This window comes from Ambystoma mexicanum, chromosome 8 (genome assembly GCF_040938575.1).
Source record: "Ambystoma mexicanum isolate Mex_15411 chromosome 8, UKY_AmexF1_1, whole genome shotgun sequence".
Classification (NCBI taxonomy): domain Eukaryota; kingdom Metazoa; phylum Chordata; class Amphibia; order Caudata; family Ambystomatidae; genus Ambystoma; species Ambystoma mexicanum.
The window spans coordinates 1,666,456,122-1,666,477,627 of record NC_090929.1 but is presented as its reverse complement, the minus strand read 5'-3'; the positions used below and the strand labels follow the sequence as shown (position 1 = coordinate 1,666,477,627).

Below are 21,506 nucleotides of genomic sequence, written 5' to 3'. Positions count from 1 at the left end.
AGGAGCAGGGGAACTCTCCTCCCAGCACAACCAATATGTTCCCTTCACTCACCGGCGTTGAAGGTGTAGGCGGTCCTAGAGCCGTAGAGCCGCTCTCCTTCTCTGCGGTCTCCTCTGGGATCTGGACAGCACCTCCTCAGCAATTTGTCATAGAGGCACACTTTGTGAACTGGAACAAGTGTGTTTATTGGTACAGAGGAGACACCTGGGGCACACAAGTTCCCTGCTCACCCACGTCCAGCTTCTCAACTGCTATCTTGAGATGTTCTAGAAGCCAGGTTCTAGAATACTCGACATCAGTTAAATTCAACATAACACAGGGCTCCTCTATTATTTATTTATTTGCTTTTTTAAAGTGCTCAAACACACCGGGGGCATCGAGATGCTGTTACAGGAATATGTCTTAGTTGCGTATTTATAACGCGCTTAATACCCAGAGGTTTCTAAGCACGAACCCGGGGTTCGAACCTCTTTTGCTTCGTGTCGTATTGTTTTCCAGGCGAGCACGTTGCCGCTGAGCCATCTTCCCTATTGCATCTATATGGCAAAAATTAAACAAACTGTACTTTAAAACATTTCCCAGCGTAGAATTGAAATGATACTTCAGTCTGTAAGTTCTTCTTAGACTGTTGCCCGTCTTTGGAGAAGCTTTCCCAGCTTGCAAGTCACACCTACTATCTCTCTTGCATACATAGTGACTGGGACCTTTGGCCATATTTCACAGCATGCATAACAAGTTGAACCCCTCCTAGGCGTCTCCTCCTTCCTCAACACCCATGAAGCCCCGAGTTCCAGTCGATCATTCTTGAAAGTCTCTCAGAAGACTCTCTCTTTCCCATCTCATCCTCTATGCTTTCTGACACACTCTCTGTGGCCTAGGCTCCCAATGAAGTAACATAACTTCTCTCAGTGGGGTTCCCCTTTGTGGTAGGCACAGTATGACCATTCCACGGCTTAAGCCATTTCCTTTCGTCACCTCACTCAAACTTGCATTTCTCCCACCAATTACTTGCAAACCATGGCGCACTAACAGTTCCACCCAACAAGCTCTTTCCTGCAGGCAGCGGGTACGCAACAAACCAAGAACTTAAGGCACACTTCGGCTTACAATCTTCCCTATTTTGAACTGTCCCCGGTTCCCGTTACTGGTTACAAAAAGGATATTGTGATGTCAGCACGTCACTACAATATTTTCTATGACCAATGTTGTTTAATATAAATTGTGCTATTTGGACGAAACGAAAGAGGATTTTTCCTGGGATTCGTTTTACCAATATTTCATACAAAGCAGAAACGCAATCAGAGTGCCCTATGCTGTGGAACAAATAGAAGACTGTTAAGTCCTCATCAATACTATACAAGCATTAACACAAACTGTAAATGAACTGGAGCCTAGTGCTGAGTCTGCTCTGATCAGCACAGTGGTGGGTCGGGGGAGAGGGGTTCTGTGTGAAGAAGTGGACACGCCATGATCAGGATCACCCACATGTACGTTTTAATTTCCCTACATGCTGTGAGTGGAGTCTGTACTTTGTCTCACTGTCTTTTCCCACTCTCCTTGGGCCCCACTTTCTTTTCACTACAGTGAAGGTTAAGATTTGCCTCAACAGGGACAAGGCTCTGCGCTTTAAAACCACTATGTTGATATGTGCAGCATAAAAGACAAAAATCGCATAACAAACCAATCAATGCATTCTAATCACAGTTTTGTTTATGCCTGCAGAAACTAAAAGTGATATGTGGTTGCAACACTAATAAACAATCTTCAATGCACAAGTCAACATATGCCGCAACAATGAAGAATTAGCATACAATTCTATTACACAACTAAAAAAGGTAAGCAAAGAGTTTCAAAAACGATCCTCTTGCTATTCGCTACTCTAAGCCTAACCAGCAACTGCGATTCATGAACGCCAGTCACTGCAATAACCACGTTGAATATAAAGCAAAAGTGCAGCACGGAACATGAAAATGACACCATGCTAGATGTGGATCACCTACACAAATTTATCTCCTTAGGGCAAGAGTCTGCAACTTGTGGCTCTTGAGAGGTTTTGGACTACAACTCTCATGATAGCTCACCATTGACTAAGCTAGCTAGTGATTATGGGAGTTGTGATCCAAAACATAAGATCCAAGGGTTGTAGACCGTTGCCTTAGGAAATAAAGATTGTGATAAAGCCAAATTAAGTGCAGCATTTGCAGAGGTATAGCAGACTCCGAGTGCAGGGGGATGCCCACATGCTTCACGATGCACTACCCGGAGAAGATAGATGCAGGAATTTTTCTGCTGCTCCTCACACTTCCCAACCACTTGCGCATCTTGGAAACCACGGTACGGATCGAACACTCTTTAAAAACCAACCCAAATGGATACAGTAAAGGAGAGACTGATTGCAACACTATTACAGTCCATGAAATTTAAGTCAAGACCATGCAGAGACATCCATACCAAAACTGCATCTGGGGCCTCTGCCACTCCCTGAAATGAGAGCCCACTCCAACATTGCTCCTAGTTACTTTGCTGGGGCCATGAAGTGTCACTCCAGAGGTCCACCGGCATGCAGAGGTTTGCCAGTACACAGGCAAGAGAATGCTTCTCCAATGCACAGAGGTTAATGTGTGCCCGGTCCAGATCGACGCCAACTCCTTGGCTATGCAGCACCATATAATTTAACATGCCACGAGAGAGCCATACTTAATCCCATTTTGCTGCACTGAACCAGACACAGCCAGACTTGCGATCGCCCAACTTCAAAACGGCAGAAGGGTTGTAAACCCTTGGTCCTTGCTAGGAAAGAAAGCCAGGCCAGCAATTGTGAGGGGCAGTGGAAAAATGAAGGCTAGCACCTTGGAAATTCGGGAAGGAAAAGGGAGCACCTGAATGAAAGGATGCTACATTGGGTCAGGACCAATCCTGGGACAAACTAAGTATGAGGGCATAGAACAACCAATCAAAAATATCACTGAATAATCAGGATTATTCCATGCTCCATAAGAGCTCAATGGAGTAGTTGGAAATAGTCTGGAAGCTGATCCTGGAGAGAGCAGAAGTTGAGAAGAAGCCAGCTAGAGTGAGAGCCACAAGCCTCCTTGGGCTCCAAGACTGTTATATACAGCACCAAGGGAGAGCAAAAGAGCAAACTGCTACAACCCGGCTGAGGAATAGATCTCATGAACTGCATAGGCGGGCATGCTTCAGAAAGCTGTCTGGGGGCTGTACACCCAGACCCCTGGAGGGAGCCATAGAGCATGAATAGAGAACTAGGAACCTGTGGAGGCTTGTAACCTCACCCATGAGAGCGATCAAGGGCTGGTGGGCGATATGCAGGACAACGGCCCAGCAACAGTGGGGTGAGGGGGGAGGACACTTGCTATTACGCTCATGGTGATACCCTGGCAAGGGAGGCTGGGCGGAGGTGGGACTGAGAATACTTGCTGTCACATTTTCACCTAGGTGGAGAAATACTTGCTGGTAGGAGTGTGTGGCCATCATCTCAAGCAGCCTAGAAAGACTGAGTGGCTAGAGTGAGAAACTGTGCCATGGAAAGAGTCATGAAGAAAGTCAAAAAGTGAGCTGAAGGCTATATTCCTGAGATTGTGAGCTTCTTCCAAAAGAAACGAGTGGAGTGATCCAACCCTGAAACTGCAGATTGTACAATAGGGAAACTTGACCAGGACAGGCGTCTTTTAGATACGCACTTACTACATTTTGCTATCCATCCAGGCACTTTAAAAACAGTAGTGCATATTAAACAAGTTGGGACAACTGTTGGGAAGAAAATTAACCTTTCCCACCGCCCCCATGCGCTTTAGAGTGAGGAGAGTCCCATAGATAGCAATTACCAAGGGGTAGTGAGACATGCTAAGAAACCCTGTACGAACACAATATTGCATGAAATACAGATGTATAGACGTAGTGCGCACATATAAAGAGACGCCATTTTCATAGTTACGGTAGATAAATTCAGTGTCTGCCCGGTAAACACAGGGCCGATGAGGAAACCTAAACAAGCCCAGGTGCTTATGGTAAAAGGGCCCACGCTGCTAATTCCCATAGAAACTTCCCCTTGTTCCTGAACTGTTGAAATTACTTGTCATCTTGAAAAGGAATGCGCCCTGTAAGGCCGTGAAACAGCACCTGGATCCTCGCCGTGCACATTCATCACAGCCAGCCCACCAGCAGACCTCCAACCCCCACCCAAACCACCAGGAGTTATTACACCCACAACCGATCCAGTCCAAGACCCCTGAATTCCGAGATAGTAGGTGACCTCAGACTACCAACTATAAAACCAGTGGTCATAAAAGATCTGAAAGAACACAACCATTTCACCTTATCCCATAATAACACACTTTGTAATACGAGGTACAGGGTGGAATAAATTCTAGTCCAAAGCTAGGGTGGAAACCTTGGTTGCGGAGAGTGATATATGAACTAAGCGTAGATGTGCGGGTCAGCATGATCGTGATGCTCCCCCTGTGCCAGTCCCCGAGTTTCCCAGGTGCACGCCATAATGATAAAGTAACATTGTCTTGCAAAAGTAACTTATGAGGAAGACTACCTTCACTCCCTGTATAGATGATCCCAGCTAAATCCCACGTGATGGAAGACGGATTTGGGGCCAATCGCAGCCTGGCATCCCCTATGGAGCAGGCCCATGTATATGGCCTCACCAACCAGCCATGTGGGTTTTTACTGTATGTGATGATGATGTGTTGCCTTATAACCTTCTGAGTGTACTCATTTTCGGCCGAATGTTCTCGAGCAGCAGAGTTCTTTGCTTGCATCCTTATTTTTGTGCTATTAAAACTCTGTATCCTTGCAAGAAATCTCTTGTCCGTTTTTCCCTAAAGGGTTGTATTTTTTTCTGGATTGAGCGCACAGGGGCGTGCCTTCACACCCAATCCCGTTCCTTTTCGGCATTCATCTCCTCCCAACATTGGCACATGGTTGGGGACCTAAACAAACAATTGACTGTTAGGCACATGGAGTCTTAGAACATTTGAGGACAGTGTTAAAGTAAGAAAACCTTACACATTCTAGTTTAAAAGGCCACAAGAGATTCCTCTGGGAACACCAATCAGGAAGAAATCGCCCCATCCCCCAGCACCAGACACAATAGAGTCCAACCACTGATGTACTGGGCAATCAGGTGATCAGAGCGTGTGTCATCCCTTCTGAACTTCATAGGCGCATCCAGCCAGAGGTGTCCCAGTTAAGGCCCGAACTGTGAATGGTGAAGACCAGCCTCTTTACCTAGGAGCTTTTAATTTACTCTGTCCTGCTACTTATCTGTAAGTAGCTTTTATTGCTTCTTCTCGTGCCATATCTTCCATTCCCTCCTACTTCTCTCTCCTCGGCTCAGAACCATCTCAACTCTCATCCCATTCCTGTCAAATCTTATCCTCGATGCCACCTCTCTTCTCACAAACCCTAATCCAACCCCAAGTTCCATTACACATCCTCTCCTCACATCTACCCCCAGCGCCTCTCCATTTCTCAGACTCAATGTCGCTACAATTTTACATTTCACTCCCTTTCTATTGTTCTTTGGAATGCACAGTATGTCTGCAATAAGACCTCTTTTTCATCAGACGACTTCCTTTCTCATTCTCCTTCTCTTGACCTCATTACCTCAATGAAAACTGGATCTCTCCCTCCGACTCTGCACCATTGCTGTCCTGCATGATCCTGCCTGGAAGGGTGGTGAAGGACTGCTTTCATCCTCCAAACTTCCTCTCTCTCCTACTCCGCAATTTCCTGCTAATTCTCCCTCATCCGAATACACTATATCATCAGTGCCCCCTATGGCATACTTATCGCTCTCTACCAGCCACCAGCTCTGGTAGGTCAATTCTTTGACCACATCTCCCAGCTAATTGTGTTTGTGTGTCTCTCTCCCTATCCCTCCCTGCCCCACTGGCTAACTCTCTTCTAAGTCCACTCACTCTCTTATGCCCACTCTCTGCCCACCCATTCAAATGGGAACTCCCTTAACATTATTCCCTTTTCCTTGCAACTGTATGCCTCTAATATTTCCACTGTGCCTTCTCCCTCCAATTGCTACCGTCTTCACCACTCCTGCTTCTTCCTCACTCTCGATCTACAACTATTACAAAGTACAAATGTCCCTCCTCCATCCTCCCCAACAATCTTGCTGACCTACACAAACCTCTCCGCCTACGCTGAACTCACCTTTGCATCCCCTGAAGAAGCCTTCACTAACTTGAGCACTGCTCTTTATGCTCCCTTCTCCTCGCACTAACCTTACTCCTAAATCCTCCCCACCGTGGCCCTGGATTACACCTCTCATCCATACCCTGAAAACAACAATGCAGAAAAATCTTTGCACTTGGTAAAGGTCAACTCAATCCTCTGATCGTCTCACTGTTCTTCAAAAATAATCCTCTAATCTGGACTCTGCCAAACTGGACTACTATCACTCTCTCGCTTACTACGGCCACCTTGGATCAACCCCATCTCCAGCTGGAGGCCACTAGAGGATCCTCTGGGAACACCATTCAGGAAGAAATCTCTTCACCCCAGCAACACCAGGCACAATAACAGAGAGACCAGCCACTGATGGACTAGGCAATCAGGTGCCAAGGAACATGCATCATCCCTTCTGAACTCACTATGGGTGCCCAGCCAGGGACATCCCAGTTAAGGGCGGAACAGTTAAGGGTGTAGATCAGCTGTTGACCAGTCTCTTTACCCCTTAGCCTATGAGCTTTTGCATGTGCCTTTCTCGATGTTGCACCTGCGAGTATGCCAAGCTCCATAATTATTGTACTGTCTCTCCACATTGTGCTAATCACCTATATGCATTAACTCCCGCTCCTACTGCTCCTACTGGCCTCTTCCTATGCTTTCACCAATCACGCTACAACATCCTCCTTTCCTATCCCTATTATAAAACCCACAACTCAAAACTCCCATTGCTCCACCTTCTTCCAACAAAGATGGTGAGCCAACTATACCTCCTCTAACAACTATCTACCTCACCTCTCTCCCTCTGAAACGCAACTCTACTCTACTCTACTCTTCTTTACCTCATCAACTGAACATTGCAATCTAGAATGCTCAGTCTGTATGCAGCAAAACCTTCTTTATCACGGACTACTTTCAAGTCAACTCTCCTCCTTCTTATCACTGAAACCTGGAATTCTCCATCTGACATTGCCACTCTGGCAGCTCTACACGACTCCAAACTATCCTTCATTCAGGCTCCTCCACTGAATGGCAGAGGTGCATGCGTTGGACACCCCAATGCCACGTCCTCTCTGGCCACCTTTGAATTCACCATCTCTACTATTGCTCTGCCTCACTTGGTTCACATCTCCATCCATCACCCTCCTGGTCCCACTGGACCATTCTTTGATGATCTTGGGCACCTCCTAGATTCTCTTTCCACTAAACACCACCTAATACTCTTCGGTGACTAACCGTCCCTCTCCAACCACTTCTCAGAAATCTGCTTTTCTTAATGACCCTTCTTAGTGACCATGCTCGTCACTCCATCCATAACCTGCCCACACAGAGGGTATGTCTTTGGACATCTTACTCAGCTCCACCTCTCTCAGCCACTAATACTACTATCATACCATCCACATCTAATCACTCAATTGTTTCCACCACCATCTCCTTTCCACACTTTGAACTTTTCTCACCACTTGCTTCACCTATTACTAAAAAGGAAATGTAAACCTTCTGCCTCTCCCCCTTTCTCTCCGACCTACAGTTCTCACTCTCCTCCTTCACACCCGATGCCTCTTCCACCAATAGTGCCTTTTTCCAGCTTCCAGTCTCTACCATACGACTCGTTTCTCCCCCTCATTTCCCACTGCTTACTTTCACCACAAAGTCTCAGCATCCTCAACCATGGGTCACCCCGTTTATGGTCTCTTCACACAGACATGGGTCGGCTTCTGCACAAATGGAGCCGTACCTACACACATGAGGACCTGCAACTCTACCTCTCTGCCCTGAACTCTCTCAAGTCCACTCTTGATAGAGCGAAAAAGCAATTCTGCCTAACCCTCAATACACCACCAACCTCCTTGCCAGTTACAGGACACCCTAAACTCACTCCTAGGTCTAAGGCTATCAACTACCCTATCACAGCTAATGGCCTAGCTGAATGCTTCGCTGCAGAAAGTTCCAAAATTAAAGACTCTTTCCTCACCCTCACTTTTACATTTTACTCTTTGCCTACTCTACCATCATCCTCTACTCCATCTCCCACTTTAGTCACACTAATACTGACAAAGTCCTTCTACTGAGGAAGGCTAACTCCTCTTGTGCCGCCATCAGACCCTCTTGCTACTCAGCTGGTCAAACCCCCTTTAGTGGCCCCTCAGCTTGCTGAACTCTTCAACCTGTCCTTCGACTTTGCTTGCTTTCCCTCGGTTTTCAAAACAGCCACGGTCAACCCTCTCCTACAAAAGCAAAGGGTGGACCCGAACCTACCGCCTTACTTTCGCCCCAGGTCTCTCGTTCAAGCATCTTACCAATTTGTTTTAGACATCCACAACCATTGCAACCCCTACAAGCATGTTTCCGCTCTGGTCACTCCACAGAAATTGCACTCATGAATGTGTTCGACTTCATTGACTCTGCTAAGCCCTATAAACTATCCTGTATTCCAATTTTCCTTGACCCGTCTGCTGCCTTTGTCAGGGTCGATCACTCTGAACTCCTTAATACTCTCTCGGTATTCGCGATTGAGTTAAAGCCTGGATTGAATCGTACTTTGCACTTACCCAATTCTCTGTCTCCTGGAGAAATAACAGCTCAACTCACTCCTCTAACTGTTGGTGTTCGACAAGGCTCCGTCTTGGGTCTGCTCCTCTTTACACTAAACACCTCTGATTTTGGGGCACCAAGTTCCTCCTTTGGGTTCTCGTACCAACTCTTTGCAGATGACGACCGAATCATCTTATCTTTTCCTGAACTCTCCTCGGATCTCTTCATCAAAATGTCCAACTGCCTCTCTGCCATTAAATATTGGATGGCTTTGCACGCTCGGATGTTAAACTCCACCAAAACATATGTGCACTTCTTCCCTGCCAAAAGCGCTCATCTCTTCCTCTGCCTATCCAGTTCCCACCCGACACTCTCCCCTACTCTTCTTCAGCTAGAAACTTCAACATCACCCATGAACCTTCTCTACTTTCATCTCCAAAACTGGAACAGCAGCTCGCCTCAACCTCCTTTGGACACTTTCAAGCATCTCTTCCTCTTTTGGTCTCCCCAACTAGGTCTTCTGTCCTTTCGACAAGATCATTAACTTGTCTAACAGGACTCTGGATTTCATCACTTCACACCTACTTCCTTGCAGTCACCAGGCTGGAATACTGACTATGCAAAATAGGGTCAGATTTTAATTTATTTTCCTGGTTCACAAATCTATCCATGGTAACGCACCACTGCATCTATCCTCCTCAATTCAACTCTACAAGCCTTCTCGTAATCTCCACTCTGCCTCCTCGACTATCCTTTTAGCTCCTCACCCTTCCTGTGCTTCCTCTTGCGTCTGCTCTTTCTCTGTTCTCGCTCCACTTGCATGGAATTCTCTTCCCCGGACATCCGAGGAACAGTGCACACCCATTTGCCCAAAACCAAACCAAAAGCCTATCTCCTTGCCACTGAGTTACCCTCTTAACCTACCCCTCATATGCCTACTAGTTAACTTTTTTCCCCCATCCTCAAACCTGCCTCAGTCTCTCACTTCCTCAGCCTCCACTCTTACACTTCACCCATTATGGTCACATCACAAGAACAGTGGGAGGTGCTGCTTACCTGCACTTAAAAATGTCTAATGTTGGTCGGTCCTTAATCTGTGGATGTCCACTTATGTATTGTCCCCGGTGACTGTTCCAATTACTCTCCTCCACAACCTGTTTAGAATGTCCCTCAAACTCACAACATTGTAACAAGCTCACTGCTTCTTGACAAATGTGATTTCCTATATATTGGACTTTCTTTTGTGATCCAAAGAGCATTGTTCCTCCGGTATATAAAGTTCTCTTAACTCCTAAACCCACCTCCACTACGCTTTTTGCAAATGATCTTGCTCTCTACTTTGTCTCTAAGATTTTTACCATTCCCAATACCCTCGCTAATTACCTTCTATCCCCTCCTCCTGCTCACTTTGATTCATCACTCCTACCCTTCTCTGCTGTTACTATATATTCCTCTGCACCCACCAACTCTTTTGAGAATCTTGCCCTACTTCTCGTAGCTAATCCTTCTTGTACCCCCACTTCCCTGAAGATTGTGAAGCAAATCTTACCCTCCTCTCTTAACAATGCCACTTTTCCCTCATCCTATAGGACAATCGACCTACTGAGTTCCTTGATACTCACAACCTCTGGGACCCTCTCCAATCTGGCTTCCGACCTCTGCATTCTTCCGAGCCAGCTCTCCACAAAATCAGCATCATCATCTCTTCTGCTCGACATGCAAATCTTTCACCTATTCTTATTCTTTTTGACCCCTCTGCTGCCTTCGATACTGTCCACCATTCTGACCTTTTCTCAACATTATCTCCTTGGCATCAAAGAGAAGGCCCTTGCTTGGTTTGCTTCAGACCATGTCCCCAGACACTTTCAGATGTCCTGGAATAACCTTACCTCCAACTCACCCCCCTTACTGCTGTAGTTCCCCAAGGGTCTATCCATAATCCACTTTTCTTCACTCTCTATACTTAGTTCTTGGAGCCCTGATCTCTTCTTCTGGTTTCCCATATCAACGCTTTGCTGACGACACTCAGATCTTCTCCTTTCACTAATTGTTGTAAAAAATGTCAAACTGTCTCTCCCTCATCAAAGATCAGCTGGCGTCTCACTCGCTCATGCTCCAATTCATGAAGACTGAAGTTTTCTACTACCAGCCAAACAGGCTCTTTCTCTAGTCTCCCGACTACCTTCCGCTCTTAACCTTGGTGTCATATTCGACCCATCACACAACTTCGCTCTTCATCTCCAGATCTGCCACTGAAGCCAGACTCACCCTCCTCAATATCAGAAAAATATATATGTCTCTTCTTCATTTCAATATTGCTGAACAGCGAATCTCCTCCCGAGTCCTTTCTAGATCGGACTACTATGCCAATCTCCTCTATGGCCTTACAAACCATGGTTTTTAACCTCTGGACAAAGTCGTCAACTTCGCGGCACGCACACTTTTCAACCTCTACCTCCTCTGCCCGTCGCCAGATTGACTGGCCATCTATGAAACAAAGGTCTAAGTAAAACTATCTATGGACTCGCCCCACACTACCTATCTGCTCATCTCACTCCCTGCTCTCCTCCTCACTCTTTAAGGTCATCCTCAGCTCACCTCCTTGCCAGTACTCTAGCCCCCTCTGCTGCCTCGCTCCCCTTCTCTGGAATGTCCTTCCTCTCCCTCTCTGTACTACTCCAACTCTACCACTATTTAAATCCAACCGCAAAACTCACCTTTCTGAAGAATCTGTTTCCTAGCACTCTATGCAACGGCAACACCCTGTTCTCCCCTCTCCCATTGGCATTCCCACAGCACTTTTCTATCACCCCTCCATCCTTAGTTGAGCACTTCCTGCACCCTCCTGCTTCTGTCATTCTGTCCTGTCCTCGTGCCTGGGTTAGGTTTCCACCATCCCCTGCATCATCTGGCCTTCAAGTCGCATTCTCTAACCCCACTATAAAGGACCCATGTCCTCCACTCTTAGCAATGGTAAACTCTGTATGTGTGTTTTGTGCCAAAGAATGCATTGCTTTCCCTAGGATTTTTATAAATGAATAAAAAAAATGTTTCAATGTCCTACTGTTTGATTGATCAGCCTAAACTGGAGAGGCTGTCCAGTTTTGGTTCTGAGACACACCTGTATCCCTACGGGCATTTCCCCAACTCGTACTGTGAAACTGTTCGGATCAAAATGTGTTCGCAATGGCAGCCCTAGTGGAATGACATGGCAGTACATATGTGACGTCACACGGTTTGAGTCGTTTGTAAGTGCTGGTAAATGAAAATAGAGGGATATATATATGTATATTATGAAGTGATGTCCCAGGTAATGCATACATGCACTATGTCTAGTACTTATACAAGCCAGAGAGATCGTGTTTTTCTTTACTTTATAGCAGAGATGTGTTATGGTATCTCCTTACCTATTGGCAATAGCCAGTGCTTGCTCCAGAGAGTCCTAAAATGGAGCACATGCAATGCTAAGATCAGCACTTCAGAGGCAATCTGGGGCACTGTGTGAAGGACACCCAGCAGCCATTTTTGGACTTTGCTGGTTTAAGCCGGTTACTATAATGGAGTATTCTTACCTGCAGAACTGCACTAGTGGGCGGTGTAGGCTAGAAGTAGAACAACATGTGACCACACATGAGAGACTGGAAATAAAGGTACGGACGTGGATTGATTATGCATATACCCAGTGTTCTGAAGGGGGCTGGAGAGGTTAACTGGATGTACCTGTCGTGATAAGTGTGGGGTCGGACCACGTGGATGGTTTAATGGCAGATGAGGTGGTGGAGAGGGTGGGTTTGACTAAAAGGGATACAGTCTGTTTTTGGCTTACTGGTTTAATAAATGGGACCCGATTTGTCCATTCTGTTGCAACTAATTAGTTGTCATTTTTTTCCTTTACTTCGACACGGTCTTGTGCGTTCTCTTGGGCCTCCCTCATCACCAGATGTACACCGAAAGTTGTGACTAAAGCCACTACAATCTGTCCATAAAGTTAAAGTATGTTTATTGAATTTATATAGCGCTTTAAGCCGAAGCGCTTTACAATATAACAACAGGTACAAATGTGAGAGAAACCTATATACAACCATGAACAGGTCATTAGAACAATAAGTAGAACCATTTACAAAGGGGGGGGTGGTAGGAGAAGGGAGTAACGGTGTAGGATTTGAGGTAGGGGGGAGGGGAAGCATATATACAAGCATGAACAGGTCATTAGTGAAAGCCGACTACTCCCACATCATATATAAACATTTTCATACTCTGTGGGTCATTTCCAAGCCTGTCCAAACAAGAGAGGCAAACACAGGCAGGGCGAGAAAGGAAATGCTTGCCAGTGCACATTTTCACATGCACGCTGACAAGCACAGCTGAAGCTTCTGTAATAAAAAGAAGCGGTAGCGCTAATAGAACAATGTGGCTATGAGTAAGATATTGGACTTGTGCACCGTCATGATTTCAACATGAATTCGTACCTTGCAATTCCATGTTATGGTTTGCTTTATGTGGTTTCTGGATCATCTGTGCCAGTCCAAAGCATTTTCTTGGATGGCACAGATGACCTCACTAAAGGGCAGTTCCGACCAATTCCTTCCCCTACCACTTAAAACTCTTCATTGGTCTACTACCTTATTCTCCCCGACTGAACAGCCAATGGCTAAAATCTTTACAACCTTGCACTACACACAAACCCCCCCTCACAACAAGCCTAGCCGTTAAACATGAACATTAATCGGGTATAATGAACCACTCCTCTCTAGCGCTATCACACTCCCCTTACAACAGCGGCTAACTAGACCCAAAACTCTGCAGTCTATCAGATATTGAGGTCTCCCCTTCGGATAACATATTCCACCCCAAGTGTCTCCACAAATATCATAGAAGCAAAATGGCAATCAGGTCTCGAGTGCTTCCGACCTGCACCCATGAACACCACAGTTTTTGCATCTGCCTCTACAACTACCTCGCCAAAAAACCCTCTTACTCTTTTCTTACAGAGCCACATGCAACGAGGCCAACAAACATGGCAGAAGAGCACTAGGTAACACCGCTTTATAAATATTACCGAACAAATCAATAACTCAAAACAGAAGGTTTTCGAGTTTCTTCCCAGGGTATTAACTCAATTCATCCACTGTGCACATGTTTAAGATAGGATTTCCAAGTTTGCCTGGGAAAGTTTAAATTTCAGTGCATTGTTGCAAGATGGGCGGCTAGCATTTCAAATGGTGGGTAATACTACAACTTTTACTGAGGCGATAGTTAAGGGCCCGAGCGAAGCAGAGGTCCCTTATCATGGGCGGCAGTGAATTTACCGACAGGGAAAGCATGCCGCCTCGGTGTATATCACAATTAGCACCTGTGTACTTCCCTATGTGAGTGCTAATGGCGTTTAGTTCCATTCATTTATTTAAACTTACATTGCTGTGTGGCCCAGCGTCGCACTTCCCCATCCCCTACCCCCCACCCCCAGAAATTTTCAATGTTGATGACCGTGAGGTCGTCAACAAGGAAACAGACTTGGGAAACTTTGGATCTATAATGTAAGTGTCTATTTTGTTTTAAATTGCACTCTCTTTGTACCCATATAGGAAACTACACAAGTGCTAAGAGGTGAAGGGGGTGGAAGGAAAGGAGAAGCTGGGAATGGAATGGGGGAAGGCTAGCAGCACCGAGGCTGCTCAGAACGTGCGCTTGTACCAGACAACACAGCCCGCGTTCCGAGTTTCCCCGATAGTCCAGCGCCCACTTCCAGCCCGCTAATGAAATGCAATTACCTGGATTCATATTTTACAGACCCCTTTTTCTGCACAACTATGGGTGGAATAAAGGTCAGACCTTCCAAAGGAGGATACATGGAGCTGCATGGTAGGAAGAAAGCATACGAGGTAATGTCTTCTCTAAAAAGATGTAAAAACTTTAGGTATCTATATCGACTCCTCCATCTCTCTGACAAGACAAATCAACGTGACTGCTTCCGACTGCATACACGTGCAAGCTTATCAATGCCTGTAGACCTTTCATGACCACAGGTAACTGCCAGGGGTCTGCAACCTGTGGCTCTCCAGATGTTTCGGACTACAGCTCCCATGATCTCCTGACATTGACTATGCTGTACAGGCCGGATGGGAATGGTAGTCCAAACACATCTGGGAGCCAAAGGTTGCAGACCCCTGCGCCCTAGTATTATCCAAGATAGACTACTCCAATGCTCTCTACCTCAGCACTAACCATCACAACCAAAAAAAGCTTAAAATCATCCAAAATAATGCACTCAGATCAGCAACCAAACACCCTAGATCTCACCACATCACAGAGTTAAGGCGCAGCGTACACTGGCTATCTATTCCCCAAAGAATCGCCTTCAAAACCCTCTCACTCGCATTTAAATGCCTACACAACCTACCACCCAAGTACTTGATTGATAAAGTCACACTGAAATCCTCAGACCGGCCATCCAGATCATCATACTCCAACTGCATGATCATTCCTAGGTTCAAGCTCCAAAGGGCAGATGGCAGTAGTTTCCCAGTTCTCGCAGCCAAAATGTGGAACTCTGCACCAGCAACTTTCAGAGCCAAACCTTCTTTCCATCCATTCAGAAGTCAGGTAATTAACCTGGCTCAAATTGTCTGATCGTCCTTTCTAATCAACTTACACATTGAACGACATACCGTGGATATCTCTCCCTTGCTCCCTGTCAATTGCGCCACTTCATCTTTATGTAAATACTCACCTGTAACTAATAGTTAGCCTTTTTGCAAACTACCCTTGTATGCTTATGTAATAACTTTGCTTTCTTTCCTGTATACCTTTACAACTGCATCACATCCTCAATATGTAAATACGTATGCAACTGTTATCTCTTTGTAAATTACCTATTGAATGCCTATGTAATTACTTATGCTTTATCTCTGTAAGAAATGCACCCAGATGCCCAAGGCCTTGGTGTGCTATATAAGTACAATACAATACACGAGTATCAGAGATGGAAGCGTGGAGCATGGAAAGGGCTGTGTCAGGATGCGAGTCAACCAGAGAAGAAGGAGAGAAAGTGGCGGCAAAAGCCTCAACTGACACATGCTTCATGGGTCAGATGACCGAGAAGGTAGGTGGCCATGCTGCTGGAATTGGCTTGGCCTCAGGGATAGCAAGGGGGAGATGGGATGAAAGGGATCACTACATGCACGATATTCACTAAAGAGGCCATATTATTACCACCACCCTGATCTACAATACCTTGCAAGGAAAATATCTAAAATGTTTGTTATGAGAAACAAAACATAACTTTCCACAAATAGGCCCCCTTTCTTATGATACAATTCAGGGATCTGCAACCTATGGCGCTATAGATGTTTTGGACTACAACTCCCGTCTTCCCTAGCAAGCATATTCAATAGTGTGGGGTCATGAGAATTGTAGTCCAAAACATCTGGAGAGCCGCAGGTTGCAGACCCCTGTATAAAGTGATTGTGTGATCATATAAGTGCAAAGGGGAAACAACACGCTTTATCAACTGTACTTTTTCTTTTGAAAAACGAACTAAGCCACATCTTATGACGTCTTGTTTCTGAAACACTGTACACAAGGAGATTTTCACAGCTAAATGCATTGGCTTCCACCAGACATTTTAAAATGGGCTTTGGCCAAGATCACACAAGCTGTGCAATTGAGTCCGCCGGGATTAGAACGTGTGCGTGTCCCCTGAATAGGGATGATCATGTTTAAGACACTTAGTAGCACACACCACAATTTAAAAAAACAGTTTTTCATGCAATGTGCTGTGCCAGTGGGATGGCTATCAAAGATGCCAAAATGCCCTGCAAATAAAATTCCTAACTTGGCATCTGTGCTCCTATTCCCTGCAGCTGACGTTTCGCCCCTACAGTTCCCCTCCTGCCCCCGGGTCTCACCCGCGCTGAGGCCCGCCCGGCTCACTGGGATGAAGGGCACGCTGAAGCTGAGGTCCGGGGGCGCATGGCTGAAGAGCAGGTTGGTGCCGGGCCCACTGGCCCCCACTCTCCGCTCCGCCATGGCCCTGCTCCGCTGCGGTGGCAAACGTTCCACGTAGACCTCCGTCAGCTCAGCAGCACCCGAGCCGGGAGCCGGATCTCCGCCGGCGGGACACGCCCACTCACACTGGGCCAGCCAATCGCAGCTTGACAAGCACAGCCATGGCCCTCCTACTGCGGAAGCGTTCCAAGCCTCGCCGCAGGGCAACTGTCAGAAGGAAAAGAGAAACTGAACACGCGCCGTGGAAACAGAGGAAGGACGAGGCGACGCGCCGATGGAAACAAAAGAAAGACACAAACTTCCATAGACACAAAAGAAAGAGTTTATTGAACTCCCCGGATTCTTTTCGTGTTTAAAGATGCACGCATACCTAATTTCGGTTCAAGAACTTTAATTGTATTTTCAGCATTTAAATGCGTTTCTTCTTTCTCTGATCATCAGACATGGCACACACTTAGGAGGTCGAACACAGAACACACATGGGTGTTGCCACCCAATAGCCCTATGCTGCACTCCTATTGGGACACAGTCCCAGGTATGTTTTTTTAAAAACAATAGTTTAAAGGAGTCTCCCAAGAGAATGGAACTCACAGCCCACTATGGTAAATTTCTTCTTAGTTATGCAGAAAAGATATACATATAAATATATACTGTTCTTTCTTATTCATTAAATGCACCTTTGTTCAAATCAACTGAAATAATGTCCACCTGCCCTAGTACAATCAAGAGCCACGAAGATCATATATCATGTGGGTAGACAACATGTATATTTTTACAAAGGTTATCATGTCTGTTCTTGCGAGAGAGGGGCGCCCGCTACCTTTGTAAAACTATTTGTTAAGGAACCTGGGATTGGTAACCCTAGGTCTCCTGGGGGCAACCAGACGTGGTCTCCCTCTCGCTGTGCTTAGAGAGGCATCAGCTTCACCTCACTGATGATCCCCAACAAGGGTGAAACACGTGTATGGGGTTGCTGGTGGTACTCTCGTTCAGATTGGAATTGCCATTGTATTTCGGTGCTGGACTGCCCCTGGGCAGGACAAAGACTGATATGCAAATGGATATTTCCCATCTGTGAAAGGCACAGTGAGTAAAAGCAGTGGCTGCGAACTCTCAAGTGGTTAATAACCACTGAACAGGTTATCATGTCTGTTCTTGCGAGAGAGGGGCGCCCGCTACCTTTGTAAAACTATTTGTTAAGGAACCTGGGATTGGTAACCCTAGGTCTCCTGGGGGCAACCAGACGTGGTCTCCCTCTCGCTGTGCTTAGAGAGGCATCAGCTTCACCTCACTGATGATCCCCAACAAGGGTGAAACACGTGTATGGGGTTGCTGGTGGTACTCTCGTTCAGATTGGAATTGCCATTGTATTTCGGTGCTGGACTGCCCCAGGGCAGGACAAAGACTGATATGCAAATGGATATTTCCCATCTGTGAAAGGCACAGTGAGTAAAAGCAGTGGCTGCGAACTCTCAAGTGGTTAATAACCACTGAACAGGTTATCATGTCTGTTCTTGCGAGAGAGGGGCGCCCGCTACCTTTGTAAAACTATTTGTTAAGGAACCTGGGATTGGTAACCCTAGGTCTCCTGGGGGCAACCAGACGTGGTCTCCCTCTCGCTGTGCTTAGAGAGGCATCAGCTTCACCTCACTGATGATCCCCAACAAGGGTGAAACACGTGTATGGGGTTGCTGGTGGTACTCTCCTTCAGATTGGAATTGCCATTGTATTTCGGTGCTGGACTGCCCCTGGGCAGGACAAAGACTGATATGCAAATGGATATTTCCCATCTGTGAAAGGCACAGTGAGTAAAAGCAGTGGCTGCGAACTCTCAAGTGGTTAATAACCACTGAACAGGTTATCATGTCTGTTCTTGCGAGAGAGGGGCGCCCGCTACCTTTGTAAAACTATTTGTTAAGGAACCTGGGATGGGTAACCCTAGGTCTCCTGGGGGCAACCAGACGTGGTCTCCCTCTCGCTGTGCTTAGAGAGGCATCAGCTTCACCTCACTGATGATCCCCAACAAGGGTGAAACACGTGTATGGGGTTGCTGGTGGTACTCTCGTTCAGATTGGAATTGCCATTGTATTTCGGTGCTGGACTGCCCCTGGGCAGGACAAAGACTGATATGCAAATGGATATTTCCCATCTGTGAAAGGCACAGTGAGTAAAAGCAGTGGCTGCGAACTCTCAAGTGGTTAATAACCACTGAACAGGTTATCATGTCTGTTCTTGCGAGAGAGGGGCGCCCGCTACCTTTGTAAAACTATTTGTTAAGGAACCTGGGATTGGTAACCCTAGGTCTCCTGGGGGCAACCAGACGTGGTCTCCCTCTCGCTGTGCTTAGAGAGGCATCAGCTTCACCTCACTGATGATCCCCAACAAGGGTGAAACACGTGTATGGGGTTGCTGGTGGTACTCTCGTTCAGATTGGAATTGCCATTGTATTTCGGTGCTGGACTGCCCCTGGGCAGGACAAAGACTGATATGCAAATGGATATTTCCCATCTGTGAAAGGCACAGTGAGTAAAAGCAGTGGCTGCGAACTCTCAAGTGGTTAATAACCACTGAACAGGTTATCATGTCTGTTCTTGCGAGAGAGGGGCGCCCGCTACCTTTGTAAAACTATTTGTTAAGGAACCTGGGATTGGTAACCCTAGGTCTCCTGGGGGCAACCAGACGTGGTCTCCCTCTCGCTGTGCTTAGAGAGGCATCAGCTTCACCTCACTGATGATCCCCAACAAGGGTGAAACACGTGTATGGGGTTGCTGGTGGTACTCTCCTTCAGATTGGAATTGCCATTGTATTTCGGTGCTGGACTGCCCCTGGGCAGGACAAAGACTGATATGCAAATGGATATTTCCCATCTGTGAAAGGCACAGTGAGTAAAAGCAGTGGCTGCGAACTCTCAAGTGGTTAATAACCACTGAACAGGTTATCATGTCTGTTCTTGCGAGAGAGGGGCGCCCGCTACCTTTGTAAAACATGTATATTTGTGTAACAGAGGTAAAAAGTAAACAATACAAATCAGTCACACTGTATAGTCTCAGTGTGTACAAAATGAATCAATATAAATGTCGCATACAATTGAAGAGAGCTCAGAGCTGTATTCTTACACACTCCAAAAACATTAAATTATGATTGAGCATTGCACAAATCAGTCAATCCACAATTTTAACAACATAATGTGTATATCAAAGGATGAGCAGTGTAAGTCCTCTCTGCTCTATATTTTGTCCTAAACACTCCTAAAGGTGCCAACGCGTTTCGGGTTCCGATGAACCCATCTTCAGGGCAGTATGTGTAAAGTTTCATAGGGGTTTTCCTAAAAATAACAGAGATAAACTAATTAACTCCAGAATGTGGGCCAATAATTAAGGAGGCTAGATATAAATCTAAGTCACTGACCTTATAGTTGAAGCAATAATGAAAACACCTCAACCTGCATTAAGAGCAAAAATAACAAAAATAACATGGCTCAGCTTATGGGTAAATTCAATTCTATGTATTTAAAATTCATCTGATGCATGTAACACCACTCACCCGGTCCAGAGGCAAAAGCATCGGCCCGGGTCTGAGTAAGCTGTTAGGAAGTCGATCACGAAGGATACGTACTGTAGGGTTCAACAACAGAGATAATGTGCTAAGTTTGGAGTTCAAAAATGGTTGAACATGATCAGAGACAGATGTAATGCTCATTGTATACGGAACCATTCACTAGTAAAATAATATGCGTAGTGGTTGTAATAAAGCCATACTTATGAGTGAGGGGGCATAGGTGTGTAGGCAGGCATGGCGGCACCACCCGTGAGCAGATCTCTTGACGTGTGTGCAGATTACATGAAGCATAAGTGCCAGTCATCTGTGAATAAACCGAGCATGCAACCAAGTAACAAGGTGCCGCTCGCGTATAGCTGTTCCATAACTTGCCGTGCACTAGTGACTATCACCGCGCCTAATTTGCTGTGAAAACATACCTGATCTCTAGCGGGACGCAGCTCTCGAGACGTCCGTCAAGCAGACGCGCGGCTTGAGACTGCAAAATGTTATTACGTTGTCATGGTGGCGGCGCGCATGCGCGCTAGCTCCCTATTCGCCATATTAGTGTGGGCATCCACACGTACGGATGTGGTTGACACGGATTCATCCAAAAAATGATACGCCTGCATTTTGATGCGTTTAAGGGGCGATGTGCGTTCATTGCCCCCCCCCTTTTTTTAATATCACTGTCAGTGTGTGTCAACTAGGGCACAGATGTAAAAAACTTTCGGTATAACAATAATAAGCAATATTGGTGTGTCGAGCTGGTTGTCCTGGGGACTACATGTATATGTGCAATATTCAGCTTGCGAGATATAAATGCTCAGTAATTGTGCCAAGCAAACCCAAAATTACGTAATGCGAAGACGTGATTATGCCACTTCGCTCCCTTACATATACTAGAGAGAATTGAAAGACCAACTTATAGTAGAGCGTGAGGCGGGGCACCAGAGCAGAATAAGACTGCGTGGTACCCCACCTCACACTAGTCATTCAGTATGCCCACTGAAACCGGACCTGGAGACACAATGGGAAACCACTGTGTCCTGTCCGGTACAGTGTCACATAGGGTAAGTATGCACATCAACAATTGTTGAACTTTCTCCTGTGACTCAGTGACCTAATAAGTCGTGTAAGTATGTACATCAAAAATTGTTAAGCTTACTCCTGTGACTCAATTACCTATTAAGTCGTGTTTCCACCCTATAGA

The 21,506-nt window shown here is 46.1% G+C and overlaps 1 protein-coding gene across 1 annotated transcript in view; it reads right to left on the bottom strand.

Annotated features, from left to right (window-relative positions):
* Positions 1–16,883, bottom strand: part of SEC23IP (SEC23 interacting protein) — a 449,917-nt gene extending 433,034 nt beyond the window's left edge. Inside the window, exon 1 of the mRNA XM_069611949.1 lies at positions 16,657–16,883. Coding sequence (XP_069468050.1) covers positions 16,657–16,777 — 121 coding nt within the window. The 5' untranslated portion in view covers positions 16,778–16,883. The remainder of the gene's footprint in view (positions 1–16,656) is intronic.
* Positions 16,884–21,506: the final 4,623 nt, after the last annotated feature.